Below are 16,419 nucleotides of genomic sequence, written 5' to 3' on the forward strand. Positions count from 1 at the left end.
CAGTAAAATTAAATTCATTTCAATAAAAATAATTTCAGTTTAGCAAAAATTAGTAACTCTAAAGAAGAAATATAATAGAGAATCAGTAAAAATAATTTCAGTTGAGCAAAATTAATTTCAGTACAGTAAAATTAATTTCAGTTCAGTAAAAATAATTTAAGTTTAGCAGAAATAATTTCAATTCAATAAAATTAATTTCAGTTTAGCAAAAATAAGGTGAAGTAAACGGGGCCTTAAGGTGTAAGATAACAAGTTTAAATTCTTCACCCCCTAAGCTTCCATTTTATAGATTGAACCACTTGTTATTTATTCGTATGGAGCTTCAATTTTAATTTATAGGCTTTCATTAGAGGAGATATATAGAAATGAAAACATATTGCTTTTGGGACATTATCCTAATTCTGTAATTCAAACCCGAACCCTTTTACATGGATCTAGATCCGGACAATATTCGTGTGATCCAAATTTTAAATCGGTATCCAGTTCAATCAAATTTAGATGGTCCAGTTATATGGATCTGATCTCTTGTACTTTCTTTCATCAGAAAAAATAACCTACAAAAATTATCCAAACAAAAATAAAAATACAGTATCAATCTATCACTTCTTATAAACTAGACTTTAGATGCTAATATATCTGTTCGTATTCACAAAACTACAATGCCTACTGTAGTTCTCTGTATCTACTAGTATCACAACCATAAGCATCACAATTCACAAAGCTTTCAGTCCTATGGTTGTAGTAATTTCAGAACTTAATGCTCCCCTAAATCGTCTAATGAGTAATCTGCCTGCTCGGCTTCAAAATTTGCTTCAACAGAGCCATTTTTGGGACATTCCAGTGCTCCACATGCCTGCCATACACAACAAGAGGAAAATCGAAATCAAGGCATGAAACAAGAAAAAACAAACATTGAAAAAAATGTACTTCGTACTTCATTTTGTTGTGACATACCTGCAAACTTTACCAGATCTTGGATCATAATAGTACTCTGTATAACCTGTAGCTGCAATATAATAATCATCCAATGGTTCTTTAGAGATTCTCCTTGAAGTTAAAACGGAAAGACATACAAAGTATATAGTTTATAAGTGTAGTTAGAAAGACTAAAAGATACTACAAACTTTCTAGAAAGGGCAAAAAGTTGTAAGCCCAGAGAATTATGTATGTTTTATATGGAGTATGAGCTTATCATTTATCAAAGTTCCACTTGTAATCTCTAAACATAGTTGAACAATCAAAGTTCCACTCCTAGCCAATATAACATATATAAACAATGGCCCAATCTGACACTTGATCATATAATCACAATCCAATAATCCATGAACTACTTAAACATGTTGCCAGAAATCGGTTTTATGACACATTTTTCCACCACGACAACCCCAAATTTCTAATTGGCAGCAACAACAGAGAAATTCTATTTGAAAGATGGTTGCAACAGTGTGAAATTCAAACTCTTTACAGCCAAGCAAAACTGGTGACGTGTTCTAAGCTAAGGTATGCAAGTATAGAGAGTATGTCACAGTATGTACCTAGGTTGTCGAATACATAGGGACTGATAAATGATCATGAATCAAATTATTTTGTGGATTAAATTTCACTTGGTTAGCTATAATTCCTTTCGGGCCTTACATTTCCTAGGCATTGAAAGAAACATAAGATTCATGTGTGAACGAACACCTACCAGAAAGGATAGGCTTCCAAGGGAAAGACATGATACAGCTGAAACGCCAATGTCCAATACCCTTGTCCTGTAGTTGCACCAAATTAATCAGGAAAAATATTTAAAACCAAATGCAGGGAGTGGTAAGTGCCAGGTAAAGTTACCTCAAAGTCTTCCCACTTCATGAGTTTCATGTCAGACTTTTTGATAAGGGAACCAAAGTTAGTGCAGTTCCTCTTAAATCGCCTAAGCCCTTTAAAGGAACCCGCTGGATCAGCAAATTCACAGTCCTCTTCATATGCACCAAGCGTCAGATTTCCTGAATTTAAGCACCAATTACACCAGCCAACCTATGAAATACTGAAGTATGATTTTAATTAAGCATAAACGATTTTGGATAACAATTTTGTTTTACTTAAATATGCGAGCAGAGTAGTAGGGAAACGCAAATATACAGTAGAGATGGATTTCGAATTCAAGTCTGAAGTCTCTGGCATCAATCACACTAATTTGGACAAGAATTTAACTAATCTGTGACAAGTCTATATACACATATAGTATTCCCTCGGTTCTTAAATGATACGCCACTTTCTAATATAATTGGCTACTTTCAAATTTTAGCAAATTAGTGAGTATATTTTAACCTTAACAGAATAACCAACCCTAATTATAACCTAGAATAAAAGTTCCAAAAGAAGATTACAGTACATTGATATGGTGAAAGGTGAATATGTAAAAGATTATACAGTAAAGGATAACTATGATGTAATAACCAGATTAGTATTGCTGAGTGACTGCATACCTGTGACAAAGTAAGATCTTTGGAAGTCTGCTTTAATCGTTTCAACTACAGCAGCTCGATCAATGGTTCCAGACTCATCACAGGGAAGCTCAGAATATTCATCGATCACATCATCAGAAGGCGGTGATCGGAAAATTGAAGCAGCTATGCCAAGCAGTTCAGAAGCATACCATGCTACCTTAAGCACCACATTTTCAGGTTCACTCCCATCTTCCTTCTGTGTTGTCACTGAAGCATTGTTGCTCCTTGTTACTGAATTCTCCTTATTAAGTCCATAACACTTGAATCTGTAGTTTTTGGGGGGAGATTCATGAAGCTTAAAAGAAGTCAGATACCTGTAATCCGTACTCAGGTGGAGAGATGCAGAACCATGTGAAAGAAAAGAAGCCATTTGTGTGCAGGTATCTCCCTTGAGAGAGATTTGTGTCTTTCTTTATCTGTCTGTGGGGACAGGATAAAAATTGTGGCCAGGAAAATTTTAAAATAATAGATGGTGTTAAAAATAAAAGTTTTTCTAACTATAGAATGATATTAGATATTTTATGAAATTGAAGATAGAAGAGAGTAAATAGAGCAAGTAGGAAATCCGGTTATTTTTCTTCTTACTTCTTTAGTTCACAAAACAGTGAACTTATTTATAGGCAAATATTACCATTAAAATATTTTACATAATTGTACTTTTATACAAATTATTGTCCGAAATTTGTTCATGTGATGAGCTACAAATTGTTGTGTTACAAGTTCATGTGAACTTTACTTTTGACATTTTCTCCAACACTCCCCCTTGAATGTTCACATGAAATGGGGTATGGGTTGCCTTAAAGAAAAATATTATATGCTTTGATATACTGCCTCGTTAAAAACCTTGTCAGGAAAAACTCATTGGGATAAAAACCTGATCGAAGGAAAAAAGAGCGCAGTGCATATAATGCTCCCCCTATTTCAGCATAGTTCACGAAGATGTCGCATTCCAATTTTGTGAACTAATCGCTCAAATTTCTTGGAAGGAAGTGATTTGGTGAACAAGTCAGAAAGGTTGTCACAAGACTGAATTTGCTGGATATCTATTTCCCCATCCTTTTGCAGATCATGTGTGAAGAATAGCTTTGGGGATATATGTTTTGTTTTATCTCCCTTAATATATCCTTCAGTTACTTGAGAGATGCATGTTGTATTGTCTTCAAAGATGGTGGTTGGATTTTATGTTATTGCTTTCATTCCACACTCTTCTTGGATATTAATAATCATCGACCTCAGTCATACACATTCTCGTCCTGCTTCATAAAGGGCTATCAACTCTGCATGATTTGAGGATGTCACAGTCAACATCTGCTTTGTTGATTTCCATGATATTACAGTGCCGCCATAAGTGAACAGATATCCATTTTGTGACTTGGCATTTTGAGGATCCGATAAATATCCAGCGTCGGCATACCCAATGAGGGCAGCATCTTGTTTCGGTTGATAATATAGACCAAGGTCTTGTGTCCCTCGTAGGTACCGGAGTAGGTGTCGAACTCCCTTCCAATGCCTATATGTTGGTGCAATGTTGTGCCTGACTAACAAGTTCACAAAGAAAGCTATGTCATGTCTAGTGTTGTTAGCTAAGTACATTAAGGCTCCAATTGCATTTAAGTATGGTACTTCCGGACCCAAATTTTTTTCATTTCCTTCTCTTGGTCTGAATGAGTCGTTTTTCATACTTAAAGAACAAACAACCATTGGGAAGTTGATTGGAGTTGCTTTGTCCATGAAGAATCTTTTCAAAACTCTTTCTGTATAGTTTGATTGATGGACAAAAATACCATGACTCGAGTGCTCGATTTGCAATCCAAAGCAAAATTTAGTTTTTCTAAGGTCTTTCATCTCAAATTCTTTCATCAAGTATTTTGCAGTTTTCTCAAGTTCATTTGGGGTTCCAATAATATTCAAATCATCAACATAAACCGCAATAGTAGCGAATCCTGATTATGATCGCTTTATGAAAACACATGGACTAATTTGGTTGTTCTTGAACCCTTCTCTCACAAGGTATTCACTGAGATGGTTATACCACATCCTTCTAGATTGTTTCAATCCATAAAGTGACTTTTTTAGTTTTATGGAAAGTCATTGTCTAGGCTTGTGGTTTTCTGGTAGTTTTAGTCCTTTCGGGGACTTTCATGTAAATGTCTGTATCGAGTGACCCATATAAATACGCAGTCACTACATCTATTAATCGCATTTATAGTCCTTTTGTGACTGTCAAACTTACCAGAAATCTTAATGTAGTTGCATCAACTACTGGAGAATATGTTTCTTCATAATCAATCCCTGGAATTTGAGAAAATCCTTGGGCTACAAGTCTTGCCTTGTATCTAACTATTTCCTTTTTCTCATTACGTTTTCTCACAAATACCCATTTGTTTCCAGCGGGTTTTACACCTGCTGGTGTAAGAGTTATTTTTCCGAAAACTTCTCGCTTTTCAAGTAACTTCAACTCAGCCAGCATTGCCTCCTTCCACTTTGGCCAATCACTTATGTGTCAACATTCTTCCACTTTTCTTGGTTCAACACCATTTTCATCAGACACAATGTCGATTGCGATGGAATTTGCAAATATTTCATCAACGATAACATCTTTCCTATTCCACTGAGTCTTGGTAGATACGTAATTCATTGAAATTTCATTGTTATCGATGTTTTGAACATCTTGTTCATTCCCCGTAAGGTTGTTTTCTTGTTCGTCCCCTTTTGGATTATCATCATTTTCTTTACTTTCATCCACATTTGGTCTTTCTTGACCTTCTGACGGGGGAACATCATTAGTCTCATTTTCTATTCCATCCAATCTTTTCAATTTCCTTGGTTTAGAATCTTTTGAACCAAGTGGTCTTGAGATTCATTCTCAATGGCCTTATTATCAGTTGGGATTTCAATACGTGCAGGGGCATTTTCTGATGGTATATGTGATTTTGTCACTTTCTTTGTGTCTACAAATGCACCAGGCAATTTATTTGCAACACTTTGTAAATGAACAATTTTCTTGACTTCTTGTTCACACATATTTGTTCGTGGGTCTAACATCAACAGTTGTGTTGCATTCCAAATAAGTTCTATTTCTTTCTTGCATGGGTGCACTTTCTCTCCCCCTAAGGCTGGGAATACTGCTTCAGTAAAGTGACAGTCAGCAAATCTAGCCGTAAATAAGTCACCAGTCAATGGTTCAAGATATTTAATTATAGAGGGGGATTCAAACCCGACATAAATTCCATCCCAGCCTTCTTTGTGGACCCATTTTTATTCGTTGGGGTGGAGCAATGGGAACATATATAGCACAACCAAACATTTTTAGATGTGAGTTACTTGGTTATCGACCACAAACAAGTTGTAGTTGAAAATAATTTATGATAAGTTGTAGGTCTCAATCTAATTAGTGCTGGTGCATGTATTATAGCATGTCTCCAAGCAGATGATGGCAATTTTGACCTCATTAATAATGGTCTTGCAATCCCTTAATTAGTGATTCAGCTAGACCATTTTGTGTGTGAACATGAGCTACTGGGTGTTCAACCTCAATTCCGATTGACATACAATAATCATTAAATGTTTGGGATGTAAACTCCCCAACATTGTCGAGTCTTATATTCTTTATTGTATAATCTGAGAATTGTGCTCTTAATTTGATAATTTGGGCAAGTAATTTTGCAAAGACAACATTTCTACTTGAAAGGAGACTGACATGTGACCATCGTGTAGAAGCATCAATTAAAACCATGAAATATCGAAATGGTCCACATGCCGGATTAATTGGCCCACAAATATCTCCCTGAATTCTTTCCAAGAATTTTGGAGATTCAATAGCAATTTTGTTCATAGATGGTCTTATTATTTGCCGAGTGAACATGCAGAGCATGTTAAATCATCCGATCGAGGAATTTTAACATTTCTTATTGAATGTCCAACTGAATTCGCTATTATTCTTTGCATCATCTCAGTTGCTGGATGTCTCAAACGATCATGCCATAAAATAATCAAATGTTTGTCATCTAACTTCTGGTTATATATCATATTGATTTCCACGGGTCATATGTTTATACAATATAACCCCGAAGAATATGCTGGAAATTTCTCATAAATGTGTTTCTTGCCATATTTTCCTACCATCCTTTTGGCCTTTTGTCATTGTTTCTAAATGATAGCCATTTTGGCGTACATCGTTAAAGCTTATGAGATTTCTTCGAGATTTACTCGAGTATAAAGCATAATTGATTATCAATTTTGTTCCATTTGAAAGCATTATACAAGCCTTTCCAGGATCCTTCAATTAATTTTGCTGACCCAGAAATAGTGTTTACATTTTCCTGAAACAACTTTAGTTGTGAAAAATATTTTCTATCCTTCAAGATAGTGTGTGTTGTTCCACTGTCCAAAAGGCACTGATATTCGGAACCAACTTCAGGCATATCCATATCTTCATAAAATAAATATGAGATTAGTTTAGAATTATATCATACAAACTCTTATTGATGATAGAAATTAAAAATACATGACTAGACATTTAAAATACAATACATAACAGAAAATACATTAAAACGTAGTATATATTACATTAGTAGATGGGTTATCTAAGTATTGTAATTTTCTCCAAATATGAAATCATTTCCAATTTCAGCATTGTCCATGAAGAAATCGGACACATCAAGGGTTGAACATGGAACATTTTCTTCATTAACATAATTTGCTTCTGCATTTTTCTCTCTGCCTTTTACGGAAGCCTGGTAAAGGTCTACCAAATGTTTGGCCGTACGACAAGTACGTCCCCAATGTCCAGTCATGCCACATCTGTAACATGTGTCTTTTCCTTTTGAAGGAGTTTGTTTGTGGCTTCCAGATGACTGTCCCTTCTATTTTTCAGAATTTTTGAAATTACTGTTTCTTTGAAAATTATTTCTACTACGTCCTCGGCCTCGTCCGCAATAATTTCCACGGCCATTGTAATTTTCACGTCCACCTCTTCGTGTAGCATTTGCCTCAGGTGGATAAGAACTTGTTGCATTTGCCTCATGATGAGTGGCCAGAGACCCAGTTGGTCTAAGATTATGATTTTTCAACAAAAGATCACTATTTTGTTTCGCAACAAGCAACACATTCGTTAATTCATTAAACCTTTTGAAACCTCTTTCATGATATTGTTCTTGCAATAGTATGTTGCTTGCATGAAAGGTAGTGAGTGTTTTTTCAATCATCTGTTCATCGGTGACTGGATGATCACAGTATCTCAATATAGATACTATCTCATGTATGGTTGAATTGTAATCAATTACAAATTTGAAATCCTGGAACCGTAAATTTGTCTAGTCAAATAATGCCTTAGGAAGGAACACCCTTTTGTGGTGTCCAAATCTTTCATTAAGGCAATCCCATAATTCTTTGGGATCTTCAACCATCTTGTACTCAATTTTAATGCCTTCATGTAAATGACTTAGTAACACTAAGGCTTTTGCCTTTTCGTGTTCAGTAACAGGTTTTACAACCGTCATTGCAAAAGTGGTAGTATCAGTTGTTTGAATAGAGGGACTTTTATTATCTTTAATAGTGTGCTCCAACCCTTGAGCTTTCAAATTCATCACGGCATCCACTTTCCATTCCAAAAATTTCTTTCCAGATAAATCTAGGATGCTGGATTGTCTTTTCATAAGATCTCCCATTTTAACTACAACAAATCACGTGATAATTAGTTTATAATAATAAATCATATGTACAACACATATGTTTAATTCTTCCATATTTATAGTTTGTTAATGAAACACATGATAATTAAATTTATTTAACAATAATAAACCATAAATAATATATTTCTTTTCTCCCCCTTGGTTTAATATTGTGAGTAATTATATAATTAGGCAAAAATAAATCATTTAGTCGCATAAACAGCAAAACGACAACAACAACAGTAGTAACAATAATTATAATAATAACGGTAATATTATACAATGATGATTAATAACAACAAAACGACATAATAAAACAAAAACATGCTTTAATCTACTAAAACGACAAAATAAACAAACTTCACTTGTACATCATGACAAAAATTAATATTGCCACTAACAGAATTACAAGCGCCATAATTAGAAGAAAATATTGTTTTATCTTCCTTAAATCTTCCTCAAAAGTGAAGGTGTGGGTGTTTTGGTTGCCGTCGTCGGGGAACATATCGGAGAAGAAGAGGGTGGAAATTTTTGGGTGATTTTTGGATAAAAAAATGGGAAAGGATAAGGGATTTGTGGTGAAATCGGGGGGAATCTGCCTTTTATAGAGGTAGATTTATTCGTTACTATTCTGTTTAACTGTAAAAATATCATATAATAGTCTAATGTACTGGCAAAATTATGGTCCAAATATAAATATTTATAATTGTAAAAGGTTATCACACTGGGAATGCAAGCCATAGTGGTCCGAGAGCCCTAATATCTATAAAAGATCATAAAGAAAGAAAAATAAGTATAAAAAGGCTGCATCTTTTTGTCAATTTAGTTAATAATTGCATGCAAGGTTACTACTAAAATCAAATTTTACGTAAAAGATGAGCATGTAATATCAACATGCATGAATCAAACATCAACATGAATAAAACAAGGGAGAATAGTAATGAATTCATAAATAAGAGGATTTCTCCACCGTTGTTTTGATACAGTAAATGTTTGAGTTTCTGGTATAGAGGATCCCAAAATATGGGCAACTGTAGAGCATACTCCTCAAAACATTTAGAAGTAAATAGTATTTATTTGTTATAATTTTGAGAAGTAGGTATAAATATACCTAACTAAGAATTGGTGCTGATAACGTATTAAAAATGAAAGTTTTTCTAACTATAGAATGATATTGGTATTTTATGAAAATGGAGATAGAAGAGAGTAAATAGAGCGAGTAGGAAATCCAGTTGTTTTTCTTCTTACTTCTTTAATTCACAAAACAGTGAACTTATTTATAGGCAAATATTGCCATTAAAATATTTTATATAATTGTACTTTTATACAAATTATTGTCCTAAATTTGTTCATGTGATGAGCTACAAATTATTGTGTTACAAGTTCATGTGACCTTCATTTTTGGCATTTTCTCAACAGACTGATTATTTTCGACAACATGCCAAATATGGAGTATTGGAGCAGGCGCAATTAAATCATGGGCACGTAGACTAAAAGAGTATATAATGCATACGTAAAAGAATATGACATTACGGTGTAGAACATGAGATGTGCTGTTTTATTTTGTAGCAATAGTTAAAAGGAAAATTGTAATCTAATAATCCCACCTTTAGTCGGTCTTCCATAAACAATCCCACCTTTTGAAATTCCAGAAACAATCTCACTTTTGAGCCTCATCTTCCACTAACGATCCCATTGACCTACAACTTGTTAAGCAGGTTACTTTATTTATTTATTTATTTATTTTAACTATACTCCTTCTCAAGCCACTAGTCCAACCACCACCCAACACTCACTCCTTATCGCCACCCCCACAACCAAGCCACCACGAAACTCACCAACCACGCCGGAAAATCCAATAACCACCCCCGAAACCCAACCCCCACCACGAAAACTACACCCACTGCCACAAAATCCCCACACCAGCCCCCTTAAAGACTGAAACTCAATCCTCAGCCACGAAATACTCCACCCCAGCCACGAAATAGTCTACTCCGGCCCTGAAAAACGTCACCCATCGTCTCCAATTCAATTTTTGGTTTGAAATTAAATGCAAATTATTATTTCAATCATCTGAAAAATCAAATTGAAAGGGAATGAATTGATGAATTCAGAGGAGAGTGAAACATACCAAAGAGAAGAGAGAAAGAGAAGGAGAAGGAGAAAGAGGGGTTCTGGGCTGCGGATTGGGTTGGGTTTTTGGGGAAGCTAGGCGGCTGCAAGTGCTGATTTCGAGCTTCAGGGGTTGGGTTCCGGCGCCTTGAAGGGGTAGGTTGGGTTGCCGGGAAAAGCAAGGGCGGGGATGGGGAGGGGATGCGGTGGCAGGATGGGGAAAGGATACGGTGGCTAGGCTGGGGGTTTTGGTTTTGTTTTTTTTTATTATTATTTTTTTTTATTAGTTTGTTTTTTTTTAAAAAAAAAAAGTTAAATTTATTAAAACCTGACACGTGTCTTATAACCTATGAAAACCGGTTATCAAAACAATACAACCGGTAAAGGATTGTTAATGGAAGATGGGGGTTTAAGGTGGGATTGTTTCTATAATTTCAAAAGGTGGGATTGTTTATGGAAGACCGACTAAAGGTGGGATTATTAGTTTACATTTTCCCTAGTTAAAAAGAAAATCATACCGTACATGTTATTGTATCATAGTATCGGGCTCTTTTATATCTGCAGTTGTTCTATGGACAAATGAAGCATAAGGCATTATATATACTCTAATTTTTACCCAAGTGAAAAAAAAAAGTGTATATATAATTACACACACAATTAAGCAATTTAATTCCCAAAATTTTTTTACGATCCATGAAGAGCATAATTAGGAGATAAAAAACAATGACCTAGTAAATGGAATTTTTAAAAAGGGTAAAGCAGAGTGAATCTGATATGAAACTTGTTACATACTCCGTATCAATCTAATCCACAGGCTACAAAAAACTCCAGGACACCAAAATAAAAGAGAGACAAAACGAGAAATCTTTTCCTTGTATAGGATTGTTTCATTTAGCGAATTACTGAGCTTATAATTTGGATAGCTGCAGTAACTGATATTGAACAATTCAACAGTATTTCTAGTCTTTCAGCCATTAACTACTTCACAGCATCAGGTTAGTAAGGAACTGCCAAAGTGCACATTAGTAAGGAACTGCCAAAGTGAACACATCCGCATATGCAGACGCATCAACAACCATCTGATAAAAACAGCAGGCAGCTATGAAATGCTTACGAAAAACTCCGAACCAATTACTGACAATAGAGCCTGGGGAGATGGAAGCTTGGGGATCAAACAATCACATGAATGGCATGCCCCTGAGGAATTCCCAAGTAGTGAATCATCACAAAGATTTACAGCTGAAGCGCATCTGAAATTTCTAGGATATCATGTTATCATCTCAATAGCACCGGGTAAAATACATAGTTTCCTTGGAAGGAAACCTATATGTTCTCCATCAGACTGGATATAAATGGGATCGCCATCATCAATTTGCTCCACTTCAATTGAACGTACACTGCAACAAGTAGAAAGAGGCTTGTTTAAGCAATCACTCAAGAACCAGGACATGTTCAGTGGAACAGTAGATTAAGAAATCATAAGTGAAAAATAGAATTGACTTCCAGTGATTAACGCTTGAAAGTAGCGCAGAGAAGTCGGCAGATCTCTCCAGAGTCCAGTACCCAGATGCCAGATTCAATAGTCCCAGTTAAAGGCATGATGCACTATAGTCTTGGGATGTCAAGCAAACAAGTTTTGTATTCCTAAGCTAGAACATTATAACCACCAATTGTTACACTGAAACAAAGTTTTATGAGATTTGATGTTTCATGGTGAGCGGGCAAGAAGTTAAAGCGATGTACATTACCAAAAGAGCATACTTCCTCTGCTTTATTATGTAAGAGGTTGTTTGAAAATTTCAACGTATAGTTGTCAATATTCAGTTTTATATAGAATACAATTACAAGCTAAGATAGAAATGGTCAAAGTTGTAGGATGCCAAAGTCATTGTTGCAATGATTTTAGAAAAAAAAAATGAAAGAATTAATCAGGATCAAGTTAAACTTCTAGATCTTCAGTATAGAAGATGAGGTAAAATGGTTCGCATGCTTGAATAATCATAATTGAAGAATGAACTTTTGAAACAAAAAAAGCTCCATCACAACTGAGGCTAGTTATTGCAGAATACGCTAGATTCTTTACATGGGGAAAAACTGTAACAGAACGGAAACCAACATCCATTGGTCTGAATGTGTATCAAGTGTAATAATCATCAATATAGCTGACTAAATTATGGATCAGGTTGCCTAAAATTGAGAGCATACCTTCTTGATGTTACATTTCTAACAGATAGATGTGTCCCATTATACAACTTGTGCAATTTCAAAATGAAGTCGTACCACTTGAAATCCTGAAGGGCCACAACCTGCACATAAAGATTATCATAAAGTGGTCTGTAGGACAAACCATTCTTAGTCACAAAGTATTTCTAAAATCCTTCGATATCAATTGGAGTTGGAGATTTTTTGGTTCTCATAAACTAGCAATCCATTACTTACAAAAAGACATTATAATGGACAAGGAACTTTAAAGATGTTAAGGGAGAATGTTGCACCATTGGGGATCCAAAAAAAAGTGAAAGTTAGGTCACCTCAAGGCTTCCATTAGAAGGATCAGCGTTGGGGGTAATCTTCATGCCACCACCAAAGTATTTTGCATTTCCAATGCAAAGAGCTGTAACTTGAGAGTACTTCATCCATTCACCATCATCAATCTAAGCATTGAATAGAAAGGAACATAAATTTTAAAACATGGTAACCAAGATAAAAAGACCGGACAGAAGTTGCAGCTCACCTTCACCCTAAGATCTACATTCTTGTGCCCCATGAAAGCTTGCAAAGCCCCAATAACATAACATAGATTCCCCAAAGTTTTATATCTGGCCGCATAGTAACCTGCCTTTGCACTCCTAACACCCCCACAAAAACAAAAGGATCATGAGATGTGCTTCGTGAAGATGCAAACACCAGAAGCTAATAAGGAAGTCCATTTAGAAATTAAGGATTATCACAATTACACCACACTCACAAGTGAATATCAGCAACATTTATGAAATAATGAGGGTCTTTATCTTCTGCAGTAATGACACCGACATCCAGGCGTGATTTTAATCCTTGAAAGCAACTTCATTAGCAAGTTTAGCAAGAGCATGCATAGGATGTGAAAATTTACACACGACGTAAGAATAGCATTATCAATGACAAAAAAACAACAATTCTTCTTGTCTGCTCACCTTTAGCTATGCGCTCAACAGCTTCATAAGGGTCATTTTTCCTGAAGAGCAATAAAGAAGCGATAAATAGTTTTATATCTTTGCATGTATTGAGAATTTGTAATTCTAAATTCTAGATAAGTGATGTCAGCGTAACTAACCAGCCATATGTTCTGGCAAAATCAGAACCTGTGCCTAAGGGAATAAGCTGCAGAAAGAAACAGCAAGTAACTCAGCACTGAGCTGCAAAAATTCACAACAAAAAGCACACTGAAAACTGCAGCAACAACAAGAAACTAGAAACTCTTTCTGCAAACAACAAGCTTGAGTCAGTAATTCCTTACCCCAAGTGCAGTTGTATGAGCAGGCTTTTCATTTTGGCTTGAAACAGGATTACCTTGCCAAAAGAAGCCATTCACAACCTATTGCAAACCAAAACCCCTCAATATTGTTAACAATACAGTTGGTTGACATTCATACTAATAAGGCTGCTGGTTCTATTCCTACAGAGCACTATGTTTATGATCTAGCTCAAGATGACACTACTGCCTATCCTTGTAAGACTGCTGATGACAGAAGCTGAGTTGGTGCTATGCTGAGCTGTATCAAGAATCTGGATTGTTCTAGAAGCTTCCCCAATCACAACAACTTTCTGTTATTGTAATAACTTTCTGTTATGAGTTTGTTACATTGATATTTGTTAGATATTTTGTAAGAGCTATTCCTGTATAAAGAAGATTAGTTGTATAAATAGCTTCTCTTCCTTACAGATTGTATTCATTCAATCATTTTCCATAATCAATGAAAATAGAGCTCTTACATCCTCTCTCTAGAAACTGAGTTCATTGTTAGATTTCATACTTGAAATCATATTAACAATAGTACTAACTTATAATACTTTGTATTAAAGAAGATAGTAATGACATCTAAACTCTGTAGAAAGAACTAATATCAATTTTACTAAAGGAAACGAAGGCACGTTTGTCGAGGGTATTCTAGATCAGTGAAGCAAAAATTCATAACACATCCAACAACACAAAAATAAGTCAGGAGCGCAAGTTCATTCCACTCATGCCAGAAAACAACTGCTCTAGATAGAGTTTGTGAGCAGAAGGAAACACACCTCATGAAGGGTTCCGTCACCACCCACAGCAATTACGGCATTGGCACCCTCCCTGATAGCCTATTCATATAAGACTGGAAAATGAAATCAATGCAGCCAACAAAAATAGAAGATCACAACTTTTTAAATTTTTTTTTAAAGAAAAAACCCGAAGTTATACCTCTCTTGTTATATCAGTTGCGTGGCTGGGACCTGATGTAAAAGACTCACATATCTGGCCAAAATGAAATTAGCTTCAGAAACCAGCAAAGGTAGTATAAGGAGATACCATATGCATGATGTTCCCAATAATGACTAATAAAGCAGTCCAAAGTATCAACTAGTCAAAGTCAGTAAACTGCATGATCCAATATCAAATGACGAATTTCAACAGGAATTCAGGTTACATAAAGCATTTTTTATTGAAATTAAGTCATGAAACAACTTCTATTCACGCAAGCAATCAGAAAGAAATAGGCCCTCCGTCTATTAGCCTCGTTGATAATGTAATATGAATTTTCATGGCAAGAACCTACTCCAAACAGAGGAATTACTTGATATATGAGCCAAAGGAAGTTAGGAACCCCCCAAATTTCAATGACTTCATGTAACAGCTTTCCCTCGAAGTTATAATTGAAGGACAAAAGCAAAATCTGGAGCATGATACAATCTAGAATACTCATAAATTATAATTCGTCACTATCACATAATACTAAGGTTCTTTTCCATGGATAATACATCAAAGTCTAATTTGCTAACATCTATTCGAAAAAATTTCACTTCAATTAGTTCATTGAACTCGAATTTCAATTCCATCGTAAATTCTAACACATATCATCAAACATTTACAAATTCACCAAATCTATCATCTATATGAATATAAAAACATGTCAAAATTCACAGAAGCTTGCTCAATTGAGAAGCCACAAATTCAATAAAACCAAAACAAAAAAATAAAGAAGAAACTCACATTGCAATCAGAAGAAAGACGAGACCTCAAATATGGCAATAATTTCTTCCATTCCTTTCCAGTCGTACCATTTGCTCCTGCCGACAAACAATTCCATGGCAAAATCAACATCTCACAACAAATTCAAGATATTCAGCAACAAAATGTTAGAGCAAATCATAGAAATAGGAGAGAGAAAGAGAAAAACCTCGAGGATTGACGACGAAGACGAGATCAGAGCGACGAGAGAGAAGATTAGTGGAGGAGAGAGAAAATTGAGGCGGCATTGATGGAGGATTATTCATCCGTACTGCTATTCCATAAACCATTTTATCCTACTGTCTGCTGAGTAAGAGTTTCCCACCGCCTGAATTTATGGCGGTTCTTTCTGGATCACGATAATCTCTGCTTAACTTCTAATACTGGAATTAAGAACAAAGATTGAAGGTTACTCTCTTAAGTTGGTTCAGACATGCTACGACAATTATGTATATTTTTAACCGATTATTATTATAACCCAATATGCAAATTTGCATGTGGTGCACTCTATTTATTTGATTTTTAGATTGGAATAAAGTGAACAGAACAGGGATTAAATGACCGACATTTTTATTGCATCTTGCTTCTCAATTTGCCTCTCAATACACTCAAAGCATTTCCCTTTGCTATAGATTCTTAAGACGATTATGGCTACTTTTCACAATCCTTGTTATGACCTTTTCTTATTCGTAATTTTATAGCCAAATGAATTTCATTTTTGTAATTCGACAGTTTCAAGTTAGTGGTAATAACCAATGAGAACAAGGTTTAACTTTTTACGAGATTTGTTAATCTAAAGAATGATGCTATGTGCAATAGAATGTAATAGATGAGGTACCAAAAGTGAACAGGCTCCATAAACTCTGTTTGATGAGGTAGCTCTCAAGCAACAAGAGATGCTCGA

At 35.2% G+C, this 16,419-nt stretch overlaps 3 protein-coding genes across 4 annotated transcripts; all 3 read right to left on the reverse strand.

Annotated features, from left to right (window-relative positions):
- Window positions 1-483: 483 nt before the first annotated feature.
- LOC110731575 lies at window positions 484-2,950 on the reverse strand. Its single transcript, XM_021911440.1, has 5 exons — window positions 2,469-2,950; window positions 1,831-1,985; window positions 1,688-1,754; window positions 955-1,006; window positions 484-853 (listed from the first exon to the last, which is right to left on the reverse strand). The coding sequence occupies exons 1-5, from the start codon at window positions 2,857-2,859 to the stop codon at window positions 775-777; spliced, it is 744 nt and encodes a 247-aa protein (XP_021767132.1). The 5' UTR covers window positions 2,860-2,950; the 3' UTR covers window positions 484-774.
- Window positions 2,951-7,075: 4,125 nt separating this feature from the next.
- On the reverse strand, window positions 7,076-8,158 carry LOC110731484. The gene is made up of 3 exons (XM_021911336.1): window positions 7,895-8,158; window positions 7,481-7,786; window positions 7,076-7,354 (listed from the first exon to the last, which is right to left on the reverse strand). The coding sequence occupies exons 1-3, from the start codon at window positions 8,156-8,158 to the stop codon at window positions 7,076-7,078; spliced, it is 849 nt and encodes a 282-aa protein (XP_021767028.1).
- A 2,821-nt stretch (window positions 8,159-10,979) lies between these two features.
- LOC110731576 (sphingoid long-chain bases kinase 2, mitochondrial-like) lies at window positions 10,980-16,192 on the reverse strand. 2 transcript variants are annotated; one of them, XM_021911441.1, is made up of 12 exons: window positions 15,685-16,192; window positions 15,498-15,574; window positions 14,709-14,762; window positions 14,549-14,608; window positions 13,770-13,847; window positions 13,587-13,633; window positions 13,447-13,487; window positions 13,242-13,326; window positions 13,008-13,122; window positions 12,805-12,927; window positions 12,479-12,579; window positions 10,980-11,670 (listed from the first exon to the last, which is right to left on the reverse strand). In XM_021911441.1, the coding sequence occupies exons 1-12, from the start codon at window positions 15,803-15,805 to the stop codon at window positions 11,541-11,543; spliced, it is 1,032 nt and encodes a 343-aa protein (XP_021767133.1). In that variant the 5' UTR covers window positions 15,806-16,192; the 3' UTR covers window positions 10,980-11,540. The 2 variants fall into 2 exon arrangements, with proteins under 2 accessions (XP_021767133.1, XP_021767134.1); XM_021911442.1 differs by lacking the exon at window positions 13,770-13,847 and having other exon boundaries at window positions 15,685-16,190.
- Window positions 16,193-16,419: the final 227 nt, after the last annotated feature.

The sequence above is a fragment of the Chenopodium quinoa genome, unplaced genomic scaffold (assembly GCF_001683475.1).
Source record: "Chenopodium quinoa cultivar QQ74 unplaced genomic scaffold, ASM168347v1, whole genome shotgun sequence".
NCBI lineage: Eukaryota > Viridiplantae > Streptophyta > Magnoliopsida > Caryophyllales > Amaranthaceae > Chenopodium > Chenopodium quinoa.

Bases quoted from the DNA above. Each gene is read 5' to 3' on its own strand.
- LOC110731575 (XM_021911440.1), bottom strand. From the start codon at position 2,859: ATGGCTTCTTTTCTTTCACATGGTTCTGCATCTCTCCACCTGAGTACG. The intron at 1,755-1,830 runs GTAACTTTACCT...GTGCAACTACAG, and splicing joins TGAAGTGGGAAGACTTTGAG to GACAAGGGTATTGGACATTG. The intron at 854-954 runs GTATGTCACAAC...TGTGTATGGCAG, and splicing joins AGATCTGGTAAAGTTTGCAG to GCATGTGGAGCACTGGAATG.
- LOC110731484 (XM_021911336.1), bottom strand. From the start codon at position 8,158: ATGGGAGATCTTATGAAAAGACAATCCAGCATCCTAGATTTATCTGGA. The intron at 7,787-7,894 runs GTTGAAGATCCC...TTACGGTTCCAG, and splicing joins TTAAAATTGAGTACAAGATG to GATTTCAAATTTGTAATTGA. The intron at 7,355-7,480 runs GCAAATGCTACA...TCTGAAAAATAG, and splicing joins CAAGTTCTTATCCACCTGAG to AAGGGACAGTCATCTGGAAG.
- LOC110731576 (XM_021911441.1), bottom strand. From the start codon at position 15,805: ATGGTTTATGGAATAGCAGTACGGATGAATAATCCTCCATCAATGCCG. The intron at 13,488-13,586 runs GTTAGTTACGCT...ATTGCTCTTCAG, and splicing joins TTTGCCAGAACATATGGCTG to GAAAAATGACCCTTATGAAG. The intron at 11,671-12,478 runs GTATGCTCTCAA...TACTTGTTGCAG, and splicing joins AGAAATGTAACATCAAGAAG to TGTACGTTCAATTGAAGTGG.